The 25,813-nt window shown below is 29.6% G+C and overlaps 1 protein-coding gene across 9 annotated transcripts in view; it reads left to right on the top strand.

Moving 5' to 3' along the window:
- Positions 1-25,813, top strand: part of Ac3 (Adenylate cyclase 3) — a 275,553-nt gene that overhangs the window by 200,511 nt on the left and 49,229 nt on the right. For 5 of the 9 annotated variants that reach the window (XM_043047153.3, XM_043047156.3, XM_087163807.1 and 2 more), the window contains 5 exons: positions 599-726; positions 13,521-13,679; positions 21,160-21,298; positions 22,536-22,592; positions 22,755-22,811. In XM_043047153.3, the coding sequence (XP_042903087.1) occupies positions 599-726; positions 13,521-13,679; positions 21,160-21,298; positions 22,536-22,592; positions 22,755-22,811 (540 nt within the window). The remainder of the gene's footprint in view (positions 1-598; positions 727-13,520; positions 13,680-21,159; positions 21,299-22,535; positions 22,593-22,754; positions 22,812-25,813) is intronic. The other 4 variants (XM_043047157.3, XM_043047158.3, XM_071185939.2 and 1 more) reach the window with 1 other exon arrangement.

Here is a 25,813-nt window from a genome sequence, read left to right on the forward strand (position 1 = left end):
ATGTATGTTTTGCCTGAGCTAGTTATCTAGCATCTTCTGATTATGTATTTTCTGAATGATTTTTACTTATATATTTTAAGCTGTAACATAAAAAATTTTCCTATGTTAAATTTTGGCTTAATAGTTTTTAATTTAGAATAATTTTTAACCTCTAACTTCATAAATATTAATTAAATTCATATTACTATTATATGACGAGCTTAAAGCTCTATCATAAAAAAAACAGTATATATACGAGTATTCCCGTCTGTAATTGCGTTTCTGTAATCGCTTGGAAAAATCATTTTCGAAGAGAAAAAAATATGCTGGCTTGTGTAGGCCTGTCACTTAAGAGAACACTTCTTTGAGATGAGTAAAAGTTGGCTTCATCTTTTTAAATTGCAAAATAAAAGTGGTTGGTTAAAATGTTTGTGTTAAACAACACATCTATTACAATTTTAGTGGCTTAAATTATTTTTAACAATTGTGGGGGTAGTTTTAACCCTCCTGAGAGAGTCCAAATTATTTGAGATTTTTCAGGTGATACATTTTCAACATCATATGGCACTTAAATTAGACATTTTTGTAATCTCACTTTCTGTGCTTTTTCTGTTTATAGAAATATCATCAGCTACGCATAAAAATTCTTGGTGACTGCTATTACTGCATTAGTGGTGCCCCCGAGGAAAGGCCAGACCATGCAGTCCTCTGTGTTCATATGGGTTTGAGCATGGTTGAAGCCATCAAGTAAGTTTATAAATATTTAGATTAAAAAAATTACTACAATCTTCATAAAAATCACAAACTAAAATAAAAAACAAAATTAAACAAAAAAATATTTTCAAATAAAAAAAGACAGAACAATTTTAATCTGATCGAAGTAGCAAAAGGTACAGACCATCAATTCGAAACACGTGTCAGCAATTTTCGGTCATCATAGCAGTTCATAGTGAATGAGTAATGCGTTTTGTGTTTTTATTTTTAGAAAAAAATAAAAAAAAGAATATTTCAATTCAAATTCTAAAATTATTTTCTCCTTTTCAGTAAAATTATTTTCTGTTATTCAGTTTACTTACAAAAAAGTAGTTTTTATAATTTCTGCTTTATTATTAGTGTTTTTTTGTCAAGATTTTTATGTTAATTTGTTTGTGTTGGAAAGAAGGGGAGATTTCGATTGGTAATAAATTTTCTTGCGCTATTTATATTTATAATTATAACTTGTATTGGCATCAGATTTATGGAAATCTAATGTTTAACTTTAGAAAAAATTTAAGCACTCTGGCTAATTGGAAAATTGTCAAAATACTAGGTACTTTATTTATGTTTCACTAGAGCTGCTCAATAGGCTATTGGTGACGGTCTGGGCAACATCCCTGACGATAATCTGAAGACATGCCATTTCAATTTTGATCCTCTGCACGGGGATGTCTCCCCCACTTTGGTAGCCCGAAGACCTGGCGCCTGAAGTCAAGCACTTTACGATGGAACAGTTTAACGAGCGCCGATACCGCGCACTCTCTGTAACTACGCAGGCTAATCAAAGTAGTCACCCACCGGCTTACTGACCAGAGCTAGAGATGACTGACTTCGGTATTCTACTAGGAACCATGTCTTTACGATCAATCCACTGTATAATGGGAAGGATCACGATTGCTAAATTCAAATTAGCGTTTCGATATCTATTGTTAATGGCTGAAGGGTTTGTAGAAAAATAATAATTATAATCCACATTCACACGTGGCATACTTATATTGAGAATAGAATACAAATGAAACATATCCTTTCTTCAATAATAACTTAGGAAATAATTAAATTGAATAATTAATATCTTATCGTAATTTGTTGCCATATCTACAGGGAGTTCCTATACCAGCACTATTTGAAGAATTCTTATCAATTAAAATGAAAACTCTCGGGAGAGACCGCTATCTGTTCTACCTCCATTGGCTTCAAAATGCTATCGAAGGTACATGATTTATTTTTTGCAAGCTTTTTAATTTTAGTCAGGGTCATTTTCTTAGTGCAGAAATGCCACTTGCGTTGGCGTCATAAAAACCGGATAGATGAATAATCTTTAGCATCAATAAAAATGATCCCAACTGATATAATTCTGTGTAAAAACAAATTTAGCAATTATGAAAGATAGAGCCGCGATGGCTCATGGGGATAGAGCGGTCGCCCTCCAATGAGGCGAACCGGGTTCGAATCACAGTCGATATGAATTCCGCATTCGGCTTGCACCGAACACAGTGTTGGCTTGAAATATCCTCAGTGGTAGACGGATCATGGGTCACAGTCCCCTTGCCGTCAGGCTAATCGTGGGAGTAGGTTCTAGTGGTCTTCCTTTCCATGTAACGCAAATACGGGTTAGCTCCATTAAAAAAATCCTCCACGAAGATAAATGTCTCCAAACACTCGATCCAGGAGTTCCCTTGTCTTCTGGATTGGGTTCAAAATTACAAGGCTACGGAGTTGAACATTAGTAGTCAAAGACCCATAAAATTGGGTCGGCTGTTCAACGACGGTCATAAAATAAAATAAAATAATGAAAGATAGATTTAACTATTTTAAATAAATAAACAATAATGTTTTTTGAAGTTTGCATTTAATTTTGTAGCATATAAATTAGATTACTTTAAAGCATTTTTTGCTTGAAATACTTAATTTTTTCCTAAAGTAACTCTTTTTTCTAATTTAACTTTCAACTCTAAAAATAAATCATTGATAGCATTTTCTTTAGCGCCTTCTGACTGCAGCATGAGATTGTAGATCTTTTTCAAAGAATATCAAAAAGAGATCTATAAATAAGTGTTTTACACAAATAATTTGATTACGTTTTATCCACTTTTTTGTTTCGTTTTTTAGTTTTTATATTTTTTCGTGTTTCCTTAGTTAACCTTTTTCGCATTCGGTGCGAAGTATCGCTGGGAGAGGTCTTGATGGTCTTTCCTGCAGGTTTTTTTCAACACAAAGTCTATGGAAAGAATTCCGTGCCACGCGATATTGGTAGTAAATAAAGAAATTCGTATCATAGAGGTGGTCTTTCCTAACTTTTCAAAGTGGGAGTAACCACGACCCCATAACATTTCACCAATACTAAGCATCAGCTGTCCAACACCTCCTAGAAGAAAGAAGGCCTCAGCACGGATCACTTTAGTAGTCCAACTTAACGAACATAAACTGCGCAGTAGAGGGAGGATAAGAAAGATGTCCAGACGTTTATGCTACTAAGCTGTGCAGTGGTGGTAAATACGAAAGAGGCCATTACTTTTGGACTACTAAAGGATCAAATTTCTTTTTATCAATCGTGGTGGTTTATCAATCGTGACTCTTGGTTTAATAAATTCTATTTAGTAGATTTTTAACTACCACTATTTCTAAATAATTCGTAGACTTATATGATTCACCACGTTTAGGAACTTATGTTAGGCTATACCTATTGAAGAGCAAGAAAAAATAGTTAAATATTTGCAAAATTTATTTTGTTACCGTTATTTTAATTAATTTGGCGTGTCCGGAGCAGTTGGTATCTCTGCTAACCATGTGCTTTATATGTAAACTTTTCATTTGTTAGTATTGGTGTTATCAATGCGCTTCAGAAAAATTATGGATTAGTGGCAACAATCAATTTTTTGTGGCAGGGTAACCTGTTTTTTAAGAGGTTAAACTTTGTTTTTTTTTCTTTCTTTTTTCATGGTGTTTTTTCCCATATATTAACTATACTTATCCATTATTAACTTTTTCATTGTTGTAACTCCCTGTAGATGTTTCTAATGTATTTCCATTAGGAATCGCTGGTTAATTTTTAAGTGAAGAAAAAGCAAAAGAGCCTCGAAATGTATCAAATCATTTCAATGAATAACATCGAATCCAGTTTGATTGCTGGATCAATCATGATTAAATATCAACTAATTTATAGCATTTTTGATAGTGCTTTTGTTTTTTTCTTCGCTTGAATAGTAATTTTAGACTCTGTCCTTGTTTCGTTTTATTTTACTTCCTTCATTTACATATATGCTAAAAATATATATTAAGTGCGGTCATTAGAAAACACTCAGTAAAGCGATAATATCTCATCAACACTGAAACATTTGTTTGCCTTAATACCTGCACTGATTTTAAATTTTTGTAAAAGACTTTTTTAACAAATAAATTGAGAAATTTTTAGGGGTTGAAATTTTTTTTAGCTATCGTGATAGGCACAATTGTTTGTGATATAAGATTAAATACAAATCTTATAACATCAGACTTTATTAAAAAATTTAAAATGCAATTAAAATGGATACAATTAAAATTAAATTGCGATTAAAACTGACTCAAGTATTTCTTAATTTTAAAATCTTCTTCTTTTAATTAATTTCTTGGAATGCTTGTTGCCAGTTGTATCGAAATAAACATATTCCAATTATTTAATATTGATATTTCGTTCTTTCCATACGACTTACGTTTGGGAAACGAACATAGTTTTAGTTGCATCGTTTCAATAATTAGCAAAAACTCAATTAATAAAGGTCGATCGAAAATAAATTTATTTTCTAAATTAAAAATCTCTTAAGCAAATGAAGCAGTTCTTTCCTTATTTTAATGAGCTCCTTTTTTTTTATTGATATTTAATTCAAAAATGCAATGAAGAAAGAAAATGTACATGGACTTCTTCTCTCGGAATCAATCTTTTTTTCAACTTCATTGATTCTAACTTAGGTTCACATAAATTTATCATTAATTTATTTTATGATGATTTTAAAAAATACAGATAGGGATTTTTTTTAATTGAGATGATTTTTATTATGAATGACATGGTAAAGTAAATTATTTTTAATTTTCCCAGAATTAATCTTGTTTAATTCTTTAACGTATGTGATCATAAAGACTTTAATTTTATTGAGTTGTCTTTTTTCTTCAACTAAATCTTGACAGTTCGTTCGAAACAGGGCTGAAAGTACAGGGTGACAATCATTGAACAAAAAGAAATAAGACGTGAATTATTTAGAAACTGCTTGGTCCACAAACTTAATTCAACGTGTAAACGTTACTACAGATATTTTATTTTATAACAGTCATTGTACAGCCGACCCAATTTTGAGTTTACGACTACCAAAGACTAACCATCTCGGCGTAAGGATTTATTTGAACTTTAGAATGGACAAATAATTTAAATATTAGAAAAATCGCCAATTTGACGAGATTTTTTTTAACATAGGAGATCAAAATAATGATAAAAATCTTTAAATTAGTAAAGAATTTAAGTATTTGCGAACTTTATGATCCAGATAATTCTCAGACTCTATATATTTAAAAATGAGGTCACAAACACTTTTCATTTTAACAAAATTTTGTACTTTAATTCATACTAACGCGTCGTGTCATTTACAGAATTGGCAAAGAGGACGCTGTTTAAAACTAGAATACACGAATAACTGTTGCTAACACATTCTGTTGCTAACACACACCTGTTACGAAAATAGCACATTATTTACAAAAAGCATTATTTCATGTGGCAGAGTCTTCGAAAAACAGTCTTAAATGGATCAGACTAAACTCTTAACCCATAAACACGAACAACTGTTGCTAACTCACACCAGTTATGAAAATAGCACATTATTCACAAAAAGCATTATATCATGAGGCAAAGTCTTCGAAAAACAGTCTTAAATGGATTAGACTAAACTCTTAACCCATAAACACGAACAACTGTTGCTAACTCACACCAGTTATGAAAATAGCACATTATTCACAAAAAGCATTATATCATGTGGCAAAGTCTTCGAAAAACAGTCTTAAATGGATTAGACTAAACTAGACTTAACCTCATAGACACGAATAACTGTTGCTAACTCACACCAGTTATGAAAATAGCACATTATTCACAAAAAGCATTATATAATGTGGTCTTCGAAAAACAGTCTTAAATGGATTAGAGTAAACTAGACTTAACCTCATAGACACGAATAACTGTTGCTAACTCACACCAGTTATGAAAATAGCACATTATTCACAAAAAGCATTATATAATGTGGTCTTCGAAAAACAGTCTTAAATGGATTAGACTAAACTAGACTTAACCTCATAGACACGAATAACTGTTGCTAACTCACACCAGTTATGAAAATAGCACATTATTCACAAAAAGCATTATATAATGTGGTCTTCGAAAAACAATCTTAAATGGATTAGACTAAACTAGACTTAACCTCATAGACACGAATAACTGTTGCTAACTCACACCAGTTATGAAAATAGCACATTATTCACAAAAAGCATTATATCATGTGGCAAAGTCTTCGAAAAACAGTCTTAAATGGATTAGACTAAATTAGACTTAACCTCATAGACGCGAATAACTGTTGCTAACTCACACCAGTTATGAAAATAGCACATTATTCACAAAAAGCATTATATAATGTGGTCTTCGAAAAACAGTCTTAAATGGATTAGAGTAAACTAGACTTAACCTCATAGACACGAATAACTGTTGCTAACTCACACCAGTTATGAAAATAGCACATTATTCACAAAAAGCATTATATAATGTGGTCTTCGAAAAACAGTCTTAAATGGATTAGACTAAACTAGACTTAACCTCATAGACACGAATAACTGTTGCTAACTCACACCAGTTATGAAAATAGCACATTATTCACAAAAAGCATTATATCATGTGGCAAAGTCTTCGAAAAACAGTCTTAAATGGATTAGACTAAACTAGACTTAACCTCATAGACACGAATAACTGTTGCTAACTCACACCAGTTATGAAAATAGCACATTATTCACATAAAGCATTATATAATGTGGTCTTCGAAAAACAGTCTTAAATGGATTAGAGTAAACTAGACTTAACCTCATAGACACGAATAACTGTTGCTAACTCACACCAGTTATGAAAATAGCACATTATTCACAAAAAGCATTATATAATGTGGTCTTCGAAAAACAGTCTTAAATGGATTAGACTAAACTAGACTTAACCTCATAGACACGAATAACTGTTGCTAACTCACACCAGTTATGAAAATAGCACATTATTCACAAAAAGCATTATATAGTGTGGTCTTCGAAAAACAGTCTTAAATGGATTAGACTAAACTAGACTTAACCTCATAGACACGAATAACTGTTTCTAACTCATACCAGTTATGAAAATAGCACATTATTCACAAAAAGCATTATATCATGTGGCAAAGTCTTCGAAAAACAGTCTTAAATGGATTAGACTAAATTAGACTTAACCTCATAGACGCGAATAACTGTTGCTAACTCCCACCAGTTTTGAAAATAGCATATTTTTCACAGTAAAACAATATTAATGTGACAAACTTCGAAAAACAGCCTTAAATGACTAAATGTTCAATTTATTCTAACAAAACAAAAATAAAATAATAAACGTAAAAATACATGTTTAGTAACTACTACCTTTAATGTACATTATTTTCTTACCAGGATGTAATTAATAAGTTTTGAATAATAATTAGCTTCTTATAAGCTTCAATTAGAAGACATAAGTGGAGGTTTATTCATTTAAATATTCTGTAAAAATACTTCATCCGTTAGTTGCGCTAACATTCTATCTTGCATTGATCGCTTGAGATGGTTAAGTTTTCCGGTTCTAATGATTTACAATCAATAATTCAAAAGCTTAGAAAGTTTCTAATTATAACTAATTACTAGTTTTGATGGAAAGAAAGCAGATGCTACTTGGCGTCTGCAGTTAGAATTAATATCCCAGAATGCCACGCGGTATTTATTTCCGATAACTTTGACGAAGTTGACGTAAACTAGCGTTAAAAGATATGTTACCCGTTAATGTATGATGTTCTAAATGATCTATGCATTGATTTACGACATTTCGAAATTAATTATGGTAGTTTCGCCTTCTATATTTAGTGTGCTCTTTTATTTAACGAAAAGTTTCTAAGTCTGAGAAGACATATAATATTTAATGTTTACATTATGATTCACAAAAAATACAGTGATTGTAATTAGTTGATAAAATACGAAAGAATACCTGCCAATTGCGGTTTTTTTCTGTAATAAAGAACATTTAAATAATTTCTTACTGGGACCAATTACGGTCCTACGTTTATTTGAATTTTTTTTTCAAGAAGCAAAGGACTGGTAACTCGATTATTTGTTTTTTTTCTTGAAATTTGTTGTAACGGAACAAGACACAGGACAATTGTGTTCGCCAAAATCTGTATTTTTAATATATTGTATTATATAGCTTGTCGTCATGGTCTTAAAATTTCAGGACTTTTAGGCAGAGGTTTTTTTTCATCTCTTCATAGGGATTTATTGAATCATGTCATATATTCATGGTGATTTGTGATGAAAAGAATTAACACGTTCACGCCAGGGTGACCAACGCCTCCTATAACTGAAAGTCTCCACACGGTTTTTCATAGGTAGTCCGATCAGACCACTGCGAAGGATATCCACTTACTGAACGAGTCATTTAATACAGAATATAGTTAAAATAAGAAAGTGGTCGTAAATATATGACTGAAAATTTATTTTATTTATGAATATTACTGGTTTGCCTAATTCACTTGTCAACCACTACAGATTCAATTCTCAAATATATAAGATAAATTTCTCTCAATTACTTTTATAAAAGGTTTTGGGTTCATGCGCACAACTGATTCACTTTTTTAGCAGTCTGCGCGGACTACTTATCAAGGATCGTGTGGAGGCTTCTTTCTTGATGCAGGAGGTGATGGGGTGACCCACCGGTGGGTCACGCTAGATTGTCTCATCAGGTGGCGCACCGGAGTAAAAACTGGTAACAAATAAATTTCATTTTTTAGTTTTTTTCCGGGAATAATAAAAATCCATAACTACCAATTGTTTTTAGCGGATGCAATTTTTATATTGAATTGCTTCTTCGCCGTGATAAATATTTCCTTACAGTGAACTGTTATTGTTGAGAATAGATTAACTCCTCCCGAATATTATCTAATATTGAAATAGTTCTTCTACCAGTATTTTCTCTTTTCCGTCCCGCTTTCAGGCGCAACACCCGGCGTGAACGTATTAAAGAAAACGGAAAGGATACTATGAACATTTATTAGAAATAAGTTCCCGTGATCGCAGCGGCAGTAATTGCAGCGCCTATAAAATTATCAGAGTTTATATATCAGTCGACTAGTGTATTATATATTAGTTTATATATTAGTAGTCAGCATTCACACAATGTCCTGTGTGTACAAGCACTGTATTTAGCAGGAGTCGGTGTGATGTGATACTGTTCGATAACCGGCCCAATCTGTTACAAACTGGCACTGGTCAATATTCCATTATCCTAATATTGGATTAATACCAATAAAAGCATATTTTTAAAGCGTTAATATGTTTTGTAAGTCAGAAATATGTTCTCCATCGGTTTAGAAATTGGTAGAAAAAACTTATATAGTAAGAACATCGCTTGTAGAGCAACAGGGGGGCAGTAGACGAGAATCTAAGTAGGTGAGCAAAAATTTTAATGTGAATTTGTGTGTCAACCTTTGTGTTAAATTAAATTACAATTTTTTTAATTATTCTAAATTGCCTCTTTATTTATAACTTTTGCACAATATCCAAATTTATCGCTATGTAACCTTTAAATAAGAAAATCCGAGCATCAGCTTACTCACATGAAAGGTGCGCACTTCGCGAAGCGGTGAAACCTTCAGTGGCGTAACTTAAACAGAGTAAAAACGAAAGGGTTAAAACAAATTATTTATTTATCCTATAAAAATTATTTAATTAGTTTTAATGTATGTAAACTACAACTTTTTTAGTATATACTTTTGCAATATTTATCGTCGAATATAAATTGGGAAAAGTATTAAAATCAACGATATTTGAACTGTTAAAAAAGGACTGAAAATTGATTTAATTTAAAATAGATATTTTTTGTTTGAATTCGGATTTATTTTTTAAAGATATTAAAAAATTTAATTTTATAATTTGTTAAATTCTATAAATGCAATTTGTAGTTGAAATATTATTAAAAAATAAATCTGCAATCTGAAATGGTCAAAAATAAAATTATAAATCCAGGTGAGCTTATACTGACTTTGATTGCGCTGCAGATTTCGTGTTTTTTTTTAATTAATCAAATCCGATTAATTAGATTTAAATCAGATATTTCTATTTATTCAGATTTATTTTTTAAGAATAATTTAAATATTCAAGTTCATAATATGTAAATTTTATAAATGTAATTAAAATCGAAATACCATTAAAAAATAAGTAACAAGTCTTAAATAGTAAAAATTAAAAATCTTGGTGTCCTTATTGCACTTTTATTGCGCTGCAGAATTCTTGTTTTTTCTTTTCTTTTTAAATCAAGCAGATTGAATAATTTCATTTAAAGCATATTTTTTGTTTTAATTCAGTATTACTTTGTAAAGGTAATTAAAAATATATCTGAAATAGTAAAAAATTAAATTATAAATCTTGGTGAGCTTATACTGACTTTAATTGAGCTGCAGAGTTCGTGTTTCTTTAAAATCAAACAAATCCGTTTAATTTAATTTAAATCAGATATTTCTTTTTATTCAAATTTATTTTTGAAAAATAATTAAAATATTATTGTATGTAAAATTTTATAAATATAATTATAATTGAAATATTATTAAAAAATAAATAATAAGTCTGAAATAGTAAAAAAATGAAATTATAAATCTTGATGAGCTTATACTGACTATTACACTTTTTCCAAGCAAGCAAATCGAATAATTTATTTAAAGCAGATATTTTTTGTTCTAATTAAGATTTATTTTTTAAGATGATTAAAAAATTAAGTTTGTAATTTGTTTAAATTTATAAGAAATTATAGTTGAAATATTATTAAAAATTAAATCATAAATCTGAAATAGTAAAAAAATAAAATTATAATTTTTGGTGAGCTTATACTGACTTTGATTGACTCTGATTCTTGTTTCTTTTTTAAATTAGACAAATCCAATTAGTTTGATTTAAAACAGATATTTTTTTTAATTCATATTTATTTTTTGAAGGTAACTAAACTATTTAAGTTTATAACTTTTGCAAATTTTATATTGTAATTATAATTGAGATATTATTCAAAAATAAAACATATTTATGCATTTCAAATTATATTGCTGTATAAAAAATTATATTATCGAAATGCATAAATAATATATATTGAAATTAATTGAAATTGGTATATATAAGTGTATCATTGCCGAAAAACAAACTAAAATAAACAAATCACAAAATTAAATAAAAATTTTCTTATTTTTTGAAATAATGAAATAAATTATGTTTTATTATACCTTAATTATAGGTTAAAAAATCTTTATATTCGAAATATCTTACCCATTTATTTTTAAAAAAATCACCTTTTAAGTAATACTTTAAGATTCAGAAATTTATTCGAAATATGGAAACAAAATGTGATTTGAAGATCGTGTTTCAAAACTCGGAATGGGTAATATTTCCATTACGAAAGGGATTTTTTTTTCAAAACAATCCATATTCAATTACCGATTTTGTAATTGAAAAAAAAGAACAAGAATTTAATAAATTTTAACTATCAAAATCAATAAAAAATTTAAACAATATTAAATTAAAATACTTAGTAAATTCAAATTGAGGGGCAATGTTTTTTTTTCAACAAAAAAAAATAATAACTTTTTTTAAATCAAAATTTTTTACAGAAATCATTTTATATAAATCAATGATTTATTTAATTTTTTTTTAAATTATCCGTCCTAAATCTGGTTTTCTAGCAAGTTTTTAAAAAAATTCATTCCCATTCATCATGTATTTTTCTATTTTGAATTGGTTTTTTGTGGTCAGCGGTCTATGTGGTAGCTGTTAACTAAAAATTATGAGGGCAAAGCTGCCAACTTTCTGCTCTTTTAGGACAAATTTCTTATTGTGGTAACTAAGTTTTATCTTTAATGTATTATTTTTCATTTTCTAAATTTGATTTCAAATTATTTTTTACACCATTATATGTAATGGATTCAAAAGTTTTTATAAAACCACTATGTTCCAGACCTTTCGTGGTGAGGCTTTAATTTTTTGCAAATTCAATAAAAATTCTGATAGTTTCAATTTTTAATTGTTTACCACTCTATAAAATATTTTGTAAAAAGCGTGCAGGCTTGAGGTGTGTAGTACGTCTCTTAAAATGTTGGCATAGTTACCATAAATTCTGAAAATTATAGTTTTAATTTGCCTACTATATAAAATATTCTGACTACTATTCCATTCAATGTTGGCGACCCTGTATGGAAAGTATACTAAAAATGCTTTTCGTCATACTTTACATTCTAATTTTTTCTATAAGTTCACTCAATTCTGAGTTTTCGACTATTATTATTCAACTCCGCATCCTTGTAATTTTGAACCTTACCCAGAAGACAGGGGAACTCCTGGATCAAATATTGGGAGAAATTTTCTTTCGGGCAAGGAAACTTCTGCATTAAGGGGAGTCGGTAGGGCATACATCAGTAATGCTCAAACTGACCTTTTTCGATGTAGCTTTTGCTAAGAAACTTCTTATGATATGATTTTTTAATTTTTAGGGGACATTTGAGATTATATTAGTTGTATGCTGTGATAATGTTTTAGCGTTAACAGGAGTACTTTTTGAGTTATGAAAGATTTTTGATGAAACTTTCAAAAAAATATGTTCACAATTCTTAATTTTTAAAACATCATTTCTGATAAAGTTAACAGTTATCACAGTGTAAACATGCCTATGTGAATATTCTGCGAAAAAACACTGAACAATACATTGCTTAGATGCTGTGAAAAGTTACATCGAAAAAAATCAGATTTAGCATTATTGGTATATGCCTTACTGACTCCCTTTATGCTTTGGGGCAAAGCCTTCGTGGTGGACTTTTTTATGGAACTAACCCGCATTTGCATTGCATGGAGAAGAAACCCACGAAAACCTCCCACAGTTAGCCCGACAGCAACGGGAGTCTAACCCATGGGTCATGGATATTGGTCACAGTCATGAATATCCCGTCTACCATTAACCCCTTGGGGACGGGTGATTCATAAAACCATTCGTATAAAATCAGAATCAGGATGTAAATAAATAAAAAACCTTAGCTTAAATGTAGGCGTTGCTAACTTGACAGACTTACTTTGCTTTTTCTTTAATTACTGTTAGTTTGATCATATATATAATCAATGTTAGTTCAAAGTATAACTAAATAATTTTATTTTGAATTAAAGTAATGGTGAATTAAATAAACTGCCCACAGATAAACTGCTAAAGAGCTACTTTGGTTATCAGTTTTATCTTTTTAACCTGATTGATACAGTTTTATGCTGGCACGTATTTGTGACAGTCGGCGCGAAAGAGTTAAGAATATCTTTGTCTGCTCTGTGGTCGATGGGAGCCGGAAGAAGAATTCATATGAACCAGCCACAGCTGGAATTCGAAGCTGGGAGCCTCATAAGGAGGCGAATGCTTTACCCCGGGAACTACAGCAGCTCATCATACTATACAGTATCAAATTATGCAATATAATGTCATTAAAATACTAATTGTTATTCTTTTTTTATGTCAGGTCTGTTCGAGAGAAAACGAATTCAGGTGTGGATATGAGAGTAGGAGTGCATACTGGTGCAATCTTAGCAGGAGTGATGGGACAAAGGCAATGGCAATTCGATGTCTACAGCAGAGATGTTGTACTTGCCAATAAAATGGAAAGCGGTGGAATGGCGGGGTAATTGCCTGTTTCCATATATATAGTTTGTCTGAAATCAGAACTCCCCCAGACATCCGTCTGGAGCTATGGCGGTGACTATGGTAACGAGGTATGACTATTTCAAGTAGGGGTGCGTGGTCACTGTTTTTGAGTGGTTTTGACTCTGGTCGGCGAGAGAAAGGGAATCTTTTTCTTCGGTCTATTATGTTAGTCCTAGAGTGAAGCTACCCTCCCTAAAATGCACCATTCTTGTTTCCATAGCACCGGGCAGCCTCAGACTTTGTCGCGGGAGGAGTTCTTAGATTAGACAAACTATACATAGCATTTTTTTAAAAAAATCCAATATTTTTTTTCTGAATGACGCTTCATTTTCAGAAGAATTATGGCTTGTCATCCTCTAGTTTCATTCTTTGGTTAATATGCATTGGGTTAACAACTAACAAGGGAAACTAGGGAAGTGTGACTCACCAATTTTGAAATAAACTAGTGGGATGTATGCCTTATTAGGAATAATTTTAGGGGTAACATTCGTTTCGGCCCATAGAAGGTCCTGTGAGAGATAAAAAAATAATTCAGTATATAGAAAAATCGGTGTTTTATTACTTGTTGTTGTTGTAGTTCATTTACGCAGCAGTAGAGCTGCACAATGGGCTATTGGCGAAGGTCTGGGAAACATCCTTGAGGATGATCCGAAGACATGCCATCACAATTTTGATCCTCTGCAGAGGGGATGGCACCCCCGCTTCGGTAGCCCGACGACCTGCACGCGAAGTCGAGCATTTTATTACTTCAATGCAGACTATTAGTTATTGTAATTGTCTCATACTCCAATTAATTTGTAATTAATAGGTTAATTAATTACTTTTCTAATTAATAAATTAATTGGTAAATATATGAATAATTATTAATTAAGTAATTATTAATTAATTAATAATTAATTATGCACTGATTAATTATTAATTAATTGATTTGATATTACATGCTCCAATTAATTTAGAAAAAAAAATTTTAATTTTAAAAAGTTTGATGCTAATTTTTTTTAAAATTAACCTAACAGGTTTTTCTGAAAAACTACAGATATATAAAATTTTCGAAATCAATTTTGACAATAAATATGCATTATATAGTACGTGAAAGTATCACAAAATTAATTGGAGTATGAGATAATTACAATGACTAATAGTCTGCATTGAAGTAATAAAATACCGATTTTTCTATATATTGAATTATTTTTTATCTCTCACAAGACCTTCTATGAGCCGAAACGAATGTTGCCCCCTAAAATTATTCCTCATAAGGCATACATCCCACTAGTTTATTTCAAAATTGGCGAGTCACACTTCCCTAGTTTCCCTTGTAAGTTTCCACCGTTTTTTTTTTCTTCCCAATTTCTTGATAGTTTAAAGTGTAAGAGGGTTCTATTTTCTCTGAAAGTTATTTTATCGTTTGGCGCGAATTTTCGTGCAAAAGTTGCTTAGTTAGTTTAAAAGTTGATTAAAGTTGGTTTAATTCATTAAACTCTACAAAATGGCTAGAAGGAGGTGTCTTCTGCCACTATGATCACTACAAAAACGACGTTTTTGGAGTATAACTGTATTCTTTTTGCATTACTTGCGTTTCAATTAAACGGAAACTAACGCAGTTAAACCAGAAAAGAACTTTTTGAAAATTTGTTACACATTGTTTATTCTAAATTAGTTTTAGTTACTCTTTGCCAAACGATATTACTTTTATAAAAATGTTTCTGTTATCAATTCTATTTCAAATTAAATATCACAATGTTTAATTTATTGCCTCTCAGTTTTAGCTACTCCTATTGCCAAACGATACTATTTCTGTTAAAATTGTATCTTATTTTTTTCTGAGTAGTCAATGCAATACCTTTTATTGTTTTCAAATGTTGAAAATTTTAAGTATTCCTTTTTTTTATCTTCACTTTTTTTGAATAAATTATTTAAATTAAATTATTTGATCATTTTCCCCTTTTCGATTTTGAAATGAGAGAAGAATTATATTTCGCAGATGATATTCATGAAAATATTCATAGAAATGGCGGAATTGGAAGATAAAAAATAAAAAAAATTATTCATCTAAAATTTCCTTTCCATTCTATCCTTCTGACAAGTTTGGCTGGTGTGAGGGAAAATGAAAATGGCTACAAAATTGAAAATAGAAGAATTTTTTTTTCTAGAGTAATCGAACGGCGAACCTGGCAATTTCCGTTTTGGCTTATCTGCTATTTTCCCTTTCTTCCGCTTTCACCTTTGAGAATCGTCTGCAATTTTTCCCCCCTCTCTTCTAAATTCGAAAAAAAAAGTAGAATAAAGGCAAGAAAGATACTGTGTAAAACTTTTTTTCTTTGTTTGATATACACATACATATAGCACTCAGCTTATTCTGCAAATAGTATCAACTGCTTTTTTTCTGGAAAATGGTATAGTCTTTTCTAAACTATTTGAAAAATTACAGAATTTTCAAAAAATATTTTTTTCTTGTTTTTATTCATTGTTCTCTCTTATTTTTAATTCTTTTAAATTAATCTTGAATTGAAAGTTAGGAAGTGTATTAAGTAAAATCTAGAAACTATTTCTTTAAGCAGAAAATGTGTATCCAAAGCATTTCAAAAATTTCTTTCAAAATCGCAAGTGAATTTTCAAGCATTTTATTATTAAAATCATTCTTAGATAATCCAAAACATTTCCAAAAAAATTTAGAAACTGCATGTGAATTGTCAATTGTTTCAATATTAGTGTCATTCTTAGATATTTGAAAACATCTCAAAGCTTATTTTTAAAAAAACTGCACGTGGATTGCAGATAATTTTATTAGAGTAATTCTTAGATAATCCAAAGCATTTCAATTTTTTATTAAAGCTGCAAGTGGATTGTTAATTATTTCCATATTAGTGTCATTTCTTAGATATTCCAAAACATTTCGAAAGTTTTTAGTAACCTGCATATTATATTATTAGAATTATTATCCGATAATTCAAAACAATTTTTTTAAAAATTCAAAACTGCATGTGGATTAAGTTTTACTTTAATATTGCATTTTTTTCTCAGATAATGCGAAATATTTTTAAAAAATTTGGAAAATTAAAGGTGGATTATCCATCTTTTTAATATTAGAAACATTCTATGACAATGGGAAATATTAATTTTAAAAAAAAAAGATTAATTATTTTAATATCTAATTCTTTTTATTAATGCAAGTGTCTATGCCAGCTATTCAGAAAAAAATTACTAGCAGAGATCCTAACACATTGCTGACCGTTCACGAGTTAACTCGTGTTTTCGTGGCCAAACGTTTGTGACCGGTCACGAGTTAACTCGTGTTTTCGTTAACAGTGATATCGTGGTGACTATTTTAAAAAGTGGGCGTAATTTTCCTTACTTTTCAAGTTTTACTATTTAATTCTATACCAATTTATTATAACTTCACGAAACCTGAAATATTTGCAAAATTTTTGGTGTACCATTACACATAGGTGATAGTTATACTTTTTATCATACGGCATTGAAAATTAAATTTTTTTAAAGTTTATTTATATTCTTTTACTTCCACATCCGCTTTCAAAACAATAGCCGGGCACATGTGGTAATTTTCAGAAATGTTGCCGGTCAGCAATGTGTTAAGACTTAATTATAATTTTAGTCATTGCCTTAAATTTTGCCACTTTTTCAATATAATTGCGATCTATATTTGGAAATATCTTGAGAAAATTTAAAAGCATTTTTCAAATAATTTGCGAACTCTTGATGACATTTTATTTTTTGCGACTGCGCTAATATTGGTTTCACCATATCCGAAATATATAAATTACTGAGGCAGTCATTACACATTTTTCAAAACAGCTTTATTTTAATGTTAAGCCTCCTTAGGGCTCGGATAAAACGAACACTTATTCGATATTTATGCTAAAATTTGTTCTAAATATATTTAGGAATCATTTAGCAGATTTAAATTTATTTCACTACTAATGAACTTGGTTATAACACTCAATAAAAACACTGGTTCCAAATTTAGAACAAATGCAGCGAAATACGGTTTTTATTTACTTAAACTACCGAAGACATAATCAGCTTAAAGGACTTCAAGCTACTGAAATCTAGTGGAAGATCTTGTGGAAGATACTGAAATCTAGAAAGCTAGTGGAAGATCTTAAAATTGTTACTGTTAGTAACCAAGTGGTGGAAAAGGATATCAAGAAGAATGACCAAATACGCATTTTGACTCAAATTAAAGTATCCGAATGGTTTCGATGCAGGTTTTTTTTTTAAAGTCTCAATTAAAATTTTAATTTTATGTTTATTAAGCAAGGATCTTCAATACATTAATTTAAAGTAAAGTTTAAAAATTTATAAAATATTTTTAAAGATAAAGGCAAAAATTGAAGCTTAAAAACTACAAAATTTTCAAGTCACGCTAACAGCTCTGCAATGCATAAATTTCAAAATGAATTATTTTTTAGATCAATAATATGATTACCTGTGTTTTGAACTAAAATCTTTAAAAAAAATTTAAAAAGTAGTGAAATAGAATTAATTTGGAGTTAAAAATTTTAAAGGGTTTTGAAAAGCTAATGAGCTGAAGTTTAAACATGGATAGTGAAAAAAAAAATCGAAATTTTCGTCGAAATTGCCGAATTTCGCTCAATCGCATTCCTTAAAACATTTCAAATCGACAGATTAAAAAATTCATAATTTTCGTCGAAATTAGTACCCAAGCATCAAACCATTATTGTTGCTATTGACAAATGTCATTAAAACACATAAAACTTAAAATAAAAAAATATTAAATAAATTTTAAACCAGTGCTTTGTTCCTGAATTGCCAATTTATGTTTATCAATGAAACGTGACAAGGGGATAAGGTGCAGTAGGACACTTTATGACAAAGCGTTATTAAAAAGTTCTATATCCCCCCCTCATGTTAAGTTCTATATTCCTCCATGTGAAGTCATAAATGTAGCAAAATAGGGCTTATTTGTTAAAATTTTCCACTGCAAAAATCTCTTTGGAAATTTTATTTCGTTCAAAGATTACCTCATTTGACACCAACCTCTTGTTTTATACAATTTCTGTTGTCTTGAAGAAGTTTACGTGTTCGAAGTTTAAGTAGTAGTAGTAATAGTTGTAGTTCATTTACGTCGCACTCGAGCTGCACAAATGGCTATTGGCGACGGTCTGGGAAACGTCCCTGAGGATGATCCAAAGACATGCCATCGTAATTTTGATCCTCTGCAGAGGGGATGGCACCCCTGCTTCGGTAGCCCGACGACCTGCACGCGAAGTCGAACACTTTACGGTAGCACAGTTTAACGAGGACCAATACCGCACACCCTCGGTCCCTAAACAGACTGATCCAAGTGGTCACCCACCCGCACACTGACTATAGTCAGTGATGCTTGACTTTGGTGATCTGCTGGAAACCGTGTCTTAACGATCAACCCACTGCGGGAAGTTTAATAAAGATCATTGTGAAATTAGTGGTAGTGAGAAAGAAAAAAAGAAAGAAATGTATGCACGATGACAAAAAAAAAATCCTTTAATATTTTTGTACTTATGTAAATCCCTGTTGTCTTAAACACATTTGAATACACGAAGATTAGGATTATCGAAGTTAGTTATAGTGAAGAAAGAAATGTATACACAATTTCAAAAATAATCTTTAGATTTCTTTGTATTTTGGTCTTTACCCTGTTGTCTTGGAAACATTTAGATACACGAAGATTAATAAATATCATTGAAGTTAATGATAGTGAGAAATGCATAAAAGAAATGTATACACAATTTCAAAAATAATCTTTATATATTTTTAAATTTTTGTCTTTACCCTGCTGTCTTGGAAACATTTAGATACTCGAAGATTAATAAATATCATTGAAGTTAATGATAGTGAGAAATGCATAAAAGAAATGTATACACAATTTCAAAAATAATCTTTAGATATTTTTGTCTTGACCCTGTTGTTTTAAAAACATTTAGATACTCGAAGATTAATAAATATCATTGAAGTTAATGATAGTGAGAAATGCATAAAAGAAATGTATACACAATTTCAAAAATAATCTTTAGATATTTTTGTCTTGACCCTGTTGTTTTAAAAACATTTAGATACTCGAAGATTAATAAATATCATTGAAGTTAATGATAGTGAGAAATGCATAAAAGAAATGTATACACAATTTCAAAAATAATCTTTATATATTTTTAAATTTTTGTCTTTACCCTGCTGTCTTGGAAACATTTAGATACTCGAAGATTAATAAATATCATTGAAGTTAATGATAGTGAGAAATGTATAAAAGAAATGTATACACGATTTCAAAAATAATCTTTATATATTTTTAAATTTTTGTCTTTACCCTGCTGTCTTGGAAACATTTAGATACTCGAAGATTAATAAATATCATTGAAGTTAATGATAGTGAGAAATGCATAAAAGTAATGTATACACAATTTCAAAAATAATCTTTAGATATTTTGTACTTTTGTAAATTTTTATTTTTTTCTTCATAATAGTAATTAATTAGTTAATCAGTCAATTAATGAGAAGTAATATAATGAAATAATGGTGCAAATAATCCGCAGATTCCTCAAATGTGGAAAGCAATTATATAATTAGTGATAATTGAGTTTCAATGTAACCTAATTATGGAAAGCTGATAATAATTCTGGCCCTTGGGTGGGCGTTTCAAATTAAACAGATATCCCTCTCTTCCTGATCTAGTCTGAATGTATTTAGGGGTACTAGTTAACAGAGATGAGTCATATAAAAGGATAATTAATGTTAATTTTAAAAGTAAAGTTTTTTTTTTTCAAAATTATGTTTTGTTTTATGAATTTTGTGAAATTCTATTTTAGCGCTCACAGCATTAGCAGTAGAATAGAATTCTGTTTCAAAAAATTCTTCTTTACTCCACTTCCACTATAAAGAAAATGATTTGCAATGCTTCAGATAGTTAGACTGAGGCTGTATACGATGTTCTTTTCCGCCGAGCGGACACTTCACATCTTCATAAGTGCTTAAGTCCTAGGACAACTGGAATAACGGCAGTGTACAGTACGCAAAATAAAAAACGGATCACTCTGAATAACTTTTGATTTAATGATCGGATTCTTACTTTCTAGAATTCATTCTTAATGATTTAAGGGGGGGGACCTCAAATATGCCAAATTAATTAGTACAAACGATAATTTAAGTTACGAAATCAGACACAAAAATCAACTTCCTTAATTGAGTACACAAGCCTGCAAATGTATGTTGTATCAATAAACCAAACCAAACTTTTAAAATAGAATTTGCATTCATGCGCACAACCGGTTCACTTTTTAAATAGTCTACACAGACTATAAAAAACCGTGTGGCGACCTTTTTAAGTAGGAGGTGATGGTATATTTCAGTTTTCCTTAACAGGATAATTATTTCGCTTAAAAGCAAGTTTCTTAATTAAATAATTAGTTGTTTAAAAATTTGTACATATTCTAATTTTGCAGACGAGTGCATATCTCAGAAAAAACACTTGGATTCTTAAACGGAGAATTCGAAGTATCACCTGGTGATGGAATGTCTCGTGAAGAAGCTCTCAGATCTGCTGGATTGGAGACATATTTCATCGTCAAAATTCTGAAGCCGGTAAGAAATGCCATTAAGTATTTCCTTTTAACCCATTAATGGGTTGCTGTTAGCAAAGCTAAATATTTTTACCAATACCACTTTTTTCACTCAATAAAGAAGCTTGCAAAAAGCATTTAAGTTTGTGTTAACAAAATTGATCCATATCGAACTTTGTCAAACCGAACCCAGAAGGCAATCTGACTCCTAAGCGTTAGAGCAGTCTCTTAATGTTCTAATATCTTCTGTTTGTCTCTCAATGAGATGCAGATTCGAAACTTCAATATTCAACTGATAGTTCACATCAACATTTGTTTTCAACTATCAATGTTCAACTCCGTAGCCTTGTAATTTTGAACCCAACCCAGAAGGCAAGGGAATACTCGGATCAAGTGTTGGGAGAAACTAGCCTTCGTGCAGGACTTTTTGATGAAACTAGCCAGCATTTGCACTACATGAAGGAGAAAACCTCCTACGATTAACCGGACTGCAAGGGGACTCTAACCCATAATTCTCCTATCAATAAGAATATTACATTAAACACAATGGTCGGTGCGAGCCTAGTACAAAATTCCTATCGATCTGTCGTCGCTGGGGTTTAACCCTTTCGCGCCGACTGTCACAAATACGTGACAGCATAAAACCGTATCAATCAGGGTAAAAAGATAAAACTGGTAATCAAAGTATTTCTTTAGCAGTTTATTTGTGGGCGGAGTTACAATTGTTTGATTTATTTAATTCACCATTACTTTGTTCAAAATAAAACTATTTAGTTATACTTTGAATTAACATTCATTATATGATTAAACTAACAATAATTAAAGTAAAAGCGAAGTAAGTCTGTCAAATTAGCAACGACTACATTTAAGTTACTGTTTTTTATTCAATTACAACTTGATTCTGATTTTGTGCGAATGCTTTTCTGAATCACCCGTCCCCAAAGGGGTTAAACCTGGTTCACCTCATTGAGAGGAAAGTGTTCTATACCCCGAGCCACCACGACTCACGTAATATGCATTTACTATTTGCTCTGAAAAATAGTAAAAATTGCCTTTTTCGCTGCTTAGAATCCCCTCTCGCACTCTTATATAAATATGAAATGTATGCAAACATTAAAAGTAACTAGCTTCGAACAATCTTGTTATTTGTACAATTTTACAGGACATTAAAGTAATTAATTTTTATTATAAGAATTAAAATAAGTCTATAACTTGTTGTTAGCTTATGCAAATATATATATATTTTTTTAATTTTCTAGTATCCAATGGGCACACTTGATGAAAAAGCTGAAATAAATGGAAGAACAGGAAAAGAAGTATGTGCTGCTTTTTTCATGTTTAAGATATTTTACACTTTGAATCACTGTGTATGGTTTATTTTGTTATCTTTATTTTCTAAAGATGTAATGGATTTAATTAATTGATAAAAAAAACATAAACTTTATACAATTGTTCGAAACTATCTTGTGAATTTATAGGAACTAGACCAAGAGGAAATTTTAGCGGCTTTAATAGAAGATGTTGAAGAAGAGGAGGTAAAAAAATATTCGAAAAATGGGGGAATCTAACTAACAATGTCTATTTTTATTCTTTAAAGAAATATCCATTCTTTTAAGATATTTTAGAATTTAACAACTATCAGCAACAAAACTTAAATGTTGTATTGTAGTTCGTTTCTCATTAATTAATGCTTTGTTATTTTTCAATGACCTTTCTAATAAAATTTACTTAGTAATCTTTTCTTAATGTCTACCTTAAAATATATTGATGAATTCTTATGTAAAATATAATAATTATATTTTACATACTATTTGAATTATTACATACAGTATTCATGTTATTCGTAAGGAAGTAATCAGGTTAATTAATAGCATTAAGATTATTATTTTTTTGTTAGTGTGAAAGCTTTCTACCATCTATTTTCCTTTAAAAGTTTCTACAACGAATATATTAAAATTCGCTTCAAAATTTGTATAACTTAAAAATTCTATGATAAAAAAATTTTAACGCAAAAAGAATTCTGCTGGGTCTTATTATATTAATAAATCATCTTTTTTTTTCTGTCAATTTAAATAGTATTTTTTTTTCCCGAATTCCTTAAGGAATAAACTCAACGTTAATTCGAATAGTGTACTAAGTAGTTTGAATTTTTTAGAGTTTATATCAGTTCTACATGTTAAAGTCGGAGTGCAAAAGGTTAACACTAACTCCGGAAAAAAGTTCACATTTGTCACATTATGCTAACTTACGCAAAATGTGACGGGTGAATGTCTGATTTATCAAACTATACTATAGTAGCGCCATCTGTTGATCCGTAAAGAAGATCACAAGTTAAGAGAATACCCATATTTTTATATGAAATTTTAAAACACTGTATGCGCTGTTGTAAAATACTGTACTGTACTAAAGTTAATTTCTTTACATACAATATAAAAGTGAAACTGCTACTTCATTAAAAAAAAAAATTGAAAACATGAAAGTAAGGTGTCAATTTTGATATTTTTATACAAAAAAACGTGTAATTGTATTTAATATTGGCGTTGCAATCTAACAAGGTGTTCCATTTCAAGAAAATAAAACGTAGGAGATGTTAAGTTTTAAAATTTTAAGAAAGGTTATGATGAAATATTAAGTTTACATTTTAAAGTATTCTTAAAATTACTTGAAATTAGAAAAAAAAGAATGGATATTTTTAATTTTTCTTAATCTTCTCCTCTTACTAACAATTGGTGTTGGAAAAGCATATTTTCTCTACATTTCCATTTTTTCTTATTTTATTAGTAAAAACCTGTATAACATTCCAATTATGTCTTACATTTTAATAGATCTGGAAGAATTCGCATAGTGATTATTTACATAATGATCGGGATAAATTTGAATATTTTAAAATATGATTTCTCATGCCTTAATTTTTATCCACTGAGCAGTAAGACAATATTTTCCACTATAAAAATAGATGGAGGATATATTGGAAATTGACAGAGTGCTAAAAACTTGACAACATTTTTCTGGTTTTTCGAAACTAAACTTATCTGAAATCATAAGAGTGCGAAATCACTTAAAAATTATTTTTTACACCTCCAGCTTATCATAAATTAACTAACATTTTCATAAATTAGCATCTAATTACAATATATAAAAATTTTAAATTATAAAATTAAGGTTGTTGGTCGAAAAGTATGAAATTTTGACGAGAAAAATATTCATTGATTCTAATTTTATTTATAATAAATAAAATTTCATTTATAATAATAATCATGCAATACAAAAAGAAATCACTGAAACTGTTAAAAAAATTTCAAAGGATTTCAAGGGTAAAATTGTTAATTCTATTTTATGTTACAAAATGTACAATATGTTTTTCGCTTATATTAATCATTATTCTTTTATAAAAAGTATTCTAGTGTTGAATGTCTAACTTACGTATAAAAAAGTGTTTTAAAAAGAACTATGCCCTACCATATGCATAAACATTAAAGGGGTGTTTTAAAAAAGAACATTTTTAAAAAAAAGCAGCAACGTGAATTAGCTACCATTAAGAATTTTACCCAATTTTGCGTGTATTTTTCATATTAGACAAAAGTGAAATAGTTTTTAAAAATATTATAATAAAAAACTACTAAATAATTAATTACTTAAAAATTAATTATTTAAAAATTAATTATTAATATTTAATTATTAATTATAAAACTATTAATATTTATTAATTACTTATAATTAATAATTATTAATAATTATTACTGATAAATTATTATTAGTAATTATTACTAATTAATTATTATTAATAATTAGTAATAATTATTAATAATTATTAAAAGAAACCGCAAAAAAATCACAAAAAATTAGAATAATAACATAAAAATTGTTAAATTGTCATTTTAAAAAATTGGTCGTGCAAAAAAATTTTTAAAAAAAACTACAATTCCTCATGTCTTACCATTCCTCTAAACGTTAAAAAAAAGTTTTAAAGGAAGGCAACAACGTGAATTAACTATCTTTAAATGTGTCTAAATCTCATATTTTTAAATCTAGTACAATTTTACTTGATTTTGCTCGTATTTTTCATATTAGAGTAAAGATAAATATCTTTAAAACATGCTAAAATAAAACAACTACTGTGGTAAAAAGAACTACTAAAACAATTTTTTTTAAAAAATAGAACTACAATTTAAAAATTAGTTAAGAAGTTATTTTAACTGAAATATTTCATTGATCCGGTATAAACCAAGCACATTGAATTCAACTTTCGAAAAAAATAGTAGGGGCCACGCCCATAAAACATTAATAAACTATTGCATTGTCATGTTTGGCGGTCTAGCAAAAGCAATCACAATTCAATTAGAGAAAGAATGAGGAAAATGCATTCAGCCAATCGGATTACGTCTGGTAATTGAGTAGATTAGTAAGACAAGTACTGACTGGCATGTTGTCCTATGGATTCACCAATCAAAATGTGTCTCACGTCCTTCCAATTGGGGCTTCCAAGTAAATAACCCTTGTTTTGAAGGGATTAATGTTTAAAGCCTTAATCTCATTG

Source organism: Parasteatoda tepidariorum, chromosome 5 (genome assembly GCF_982258835.1).
Source record: "Parasteatoda tepidariorum strain Cologne lab strain chromosome 5, Ptep-v5.0, whole genome shotgun sequence".
NCBI classification, from domain to species: domain Eukaryota; kingdom Metazoa; phylum Arthropoda; class Arachnida; order Araneae; family Theridiidae; genus Parasteatoda; species Parasteatoda tepidariorum.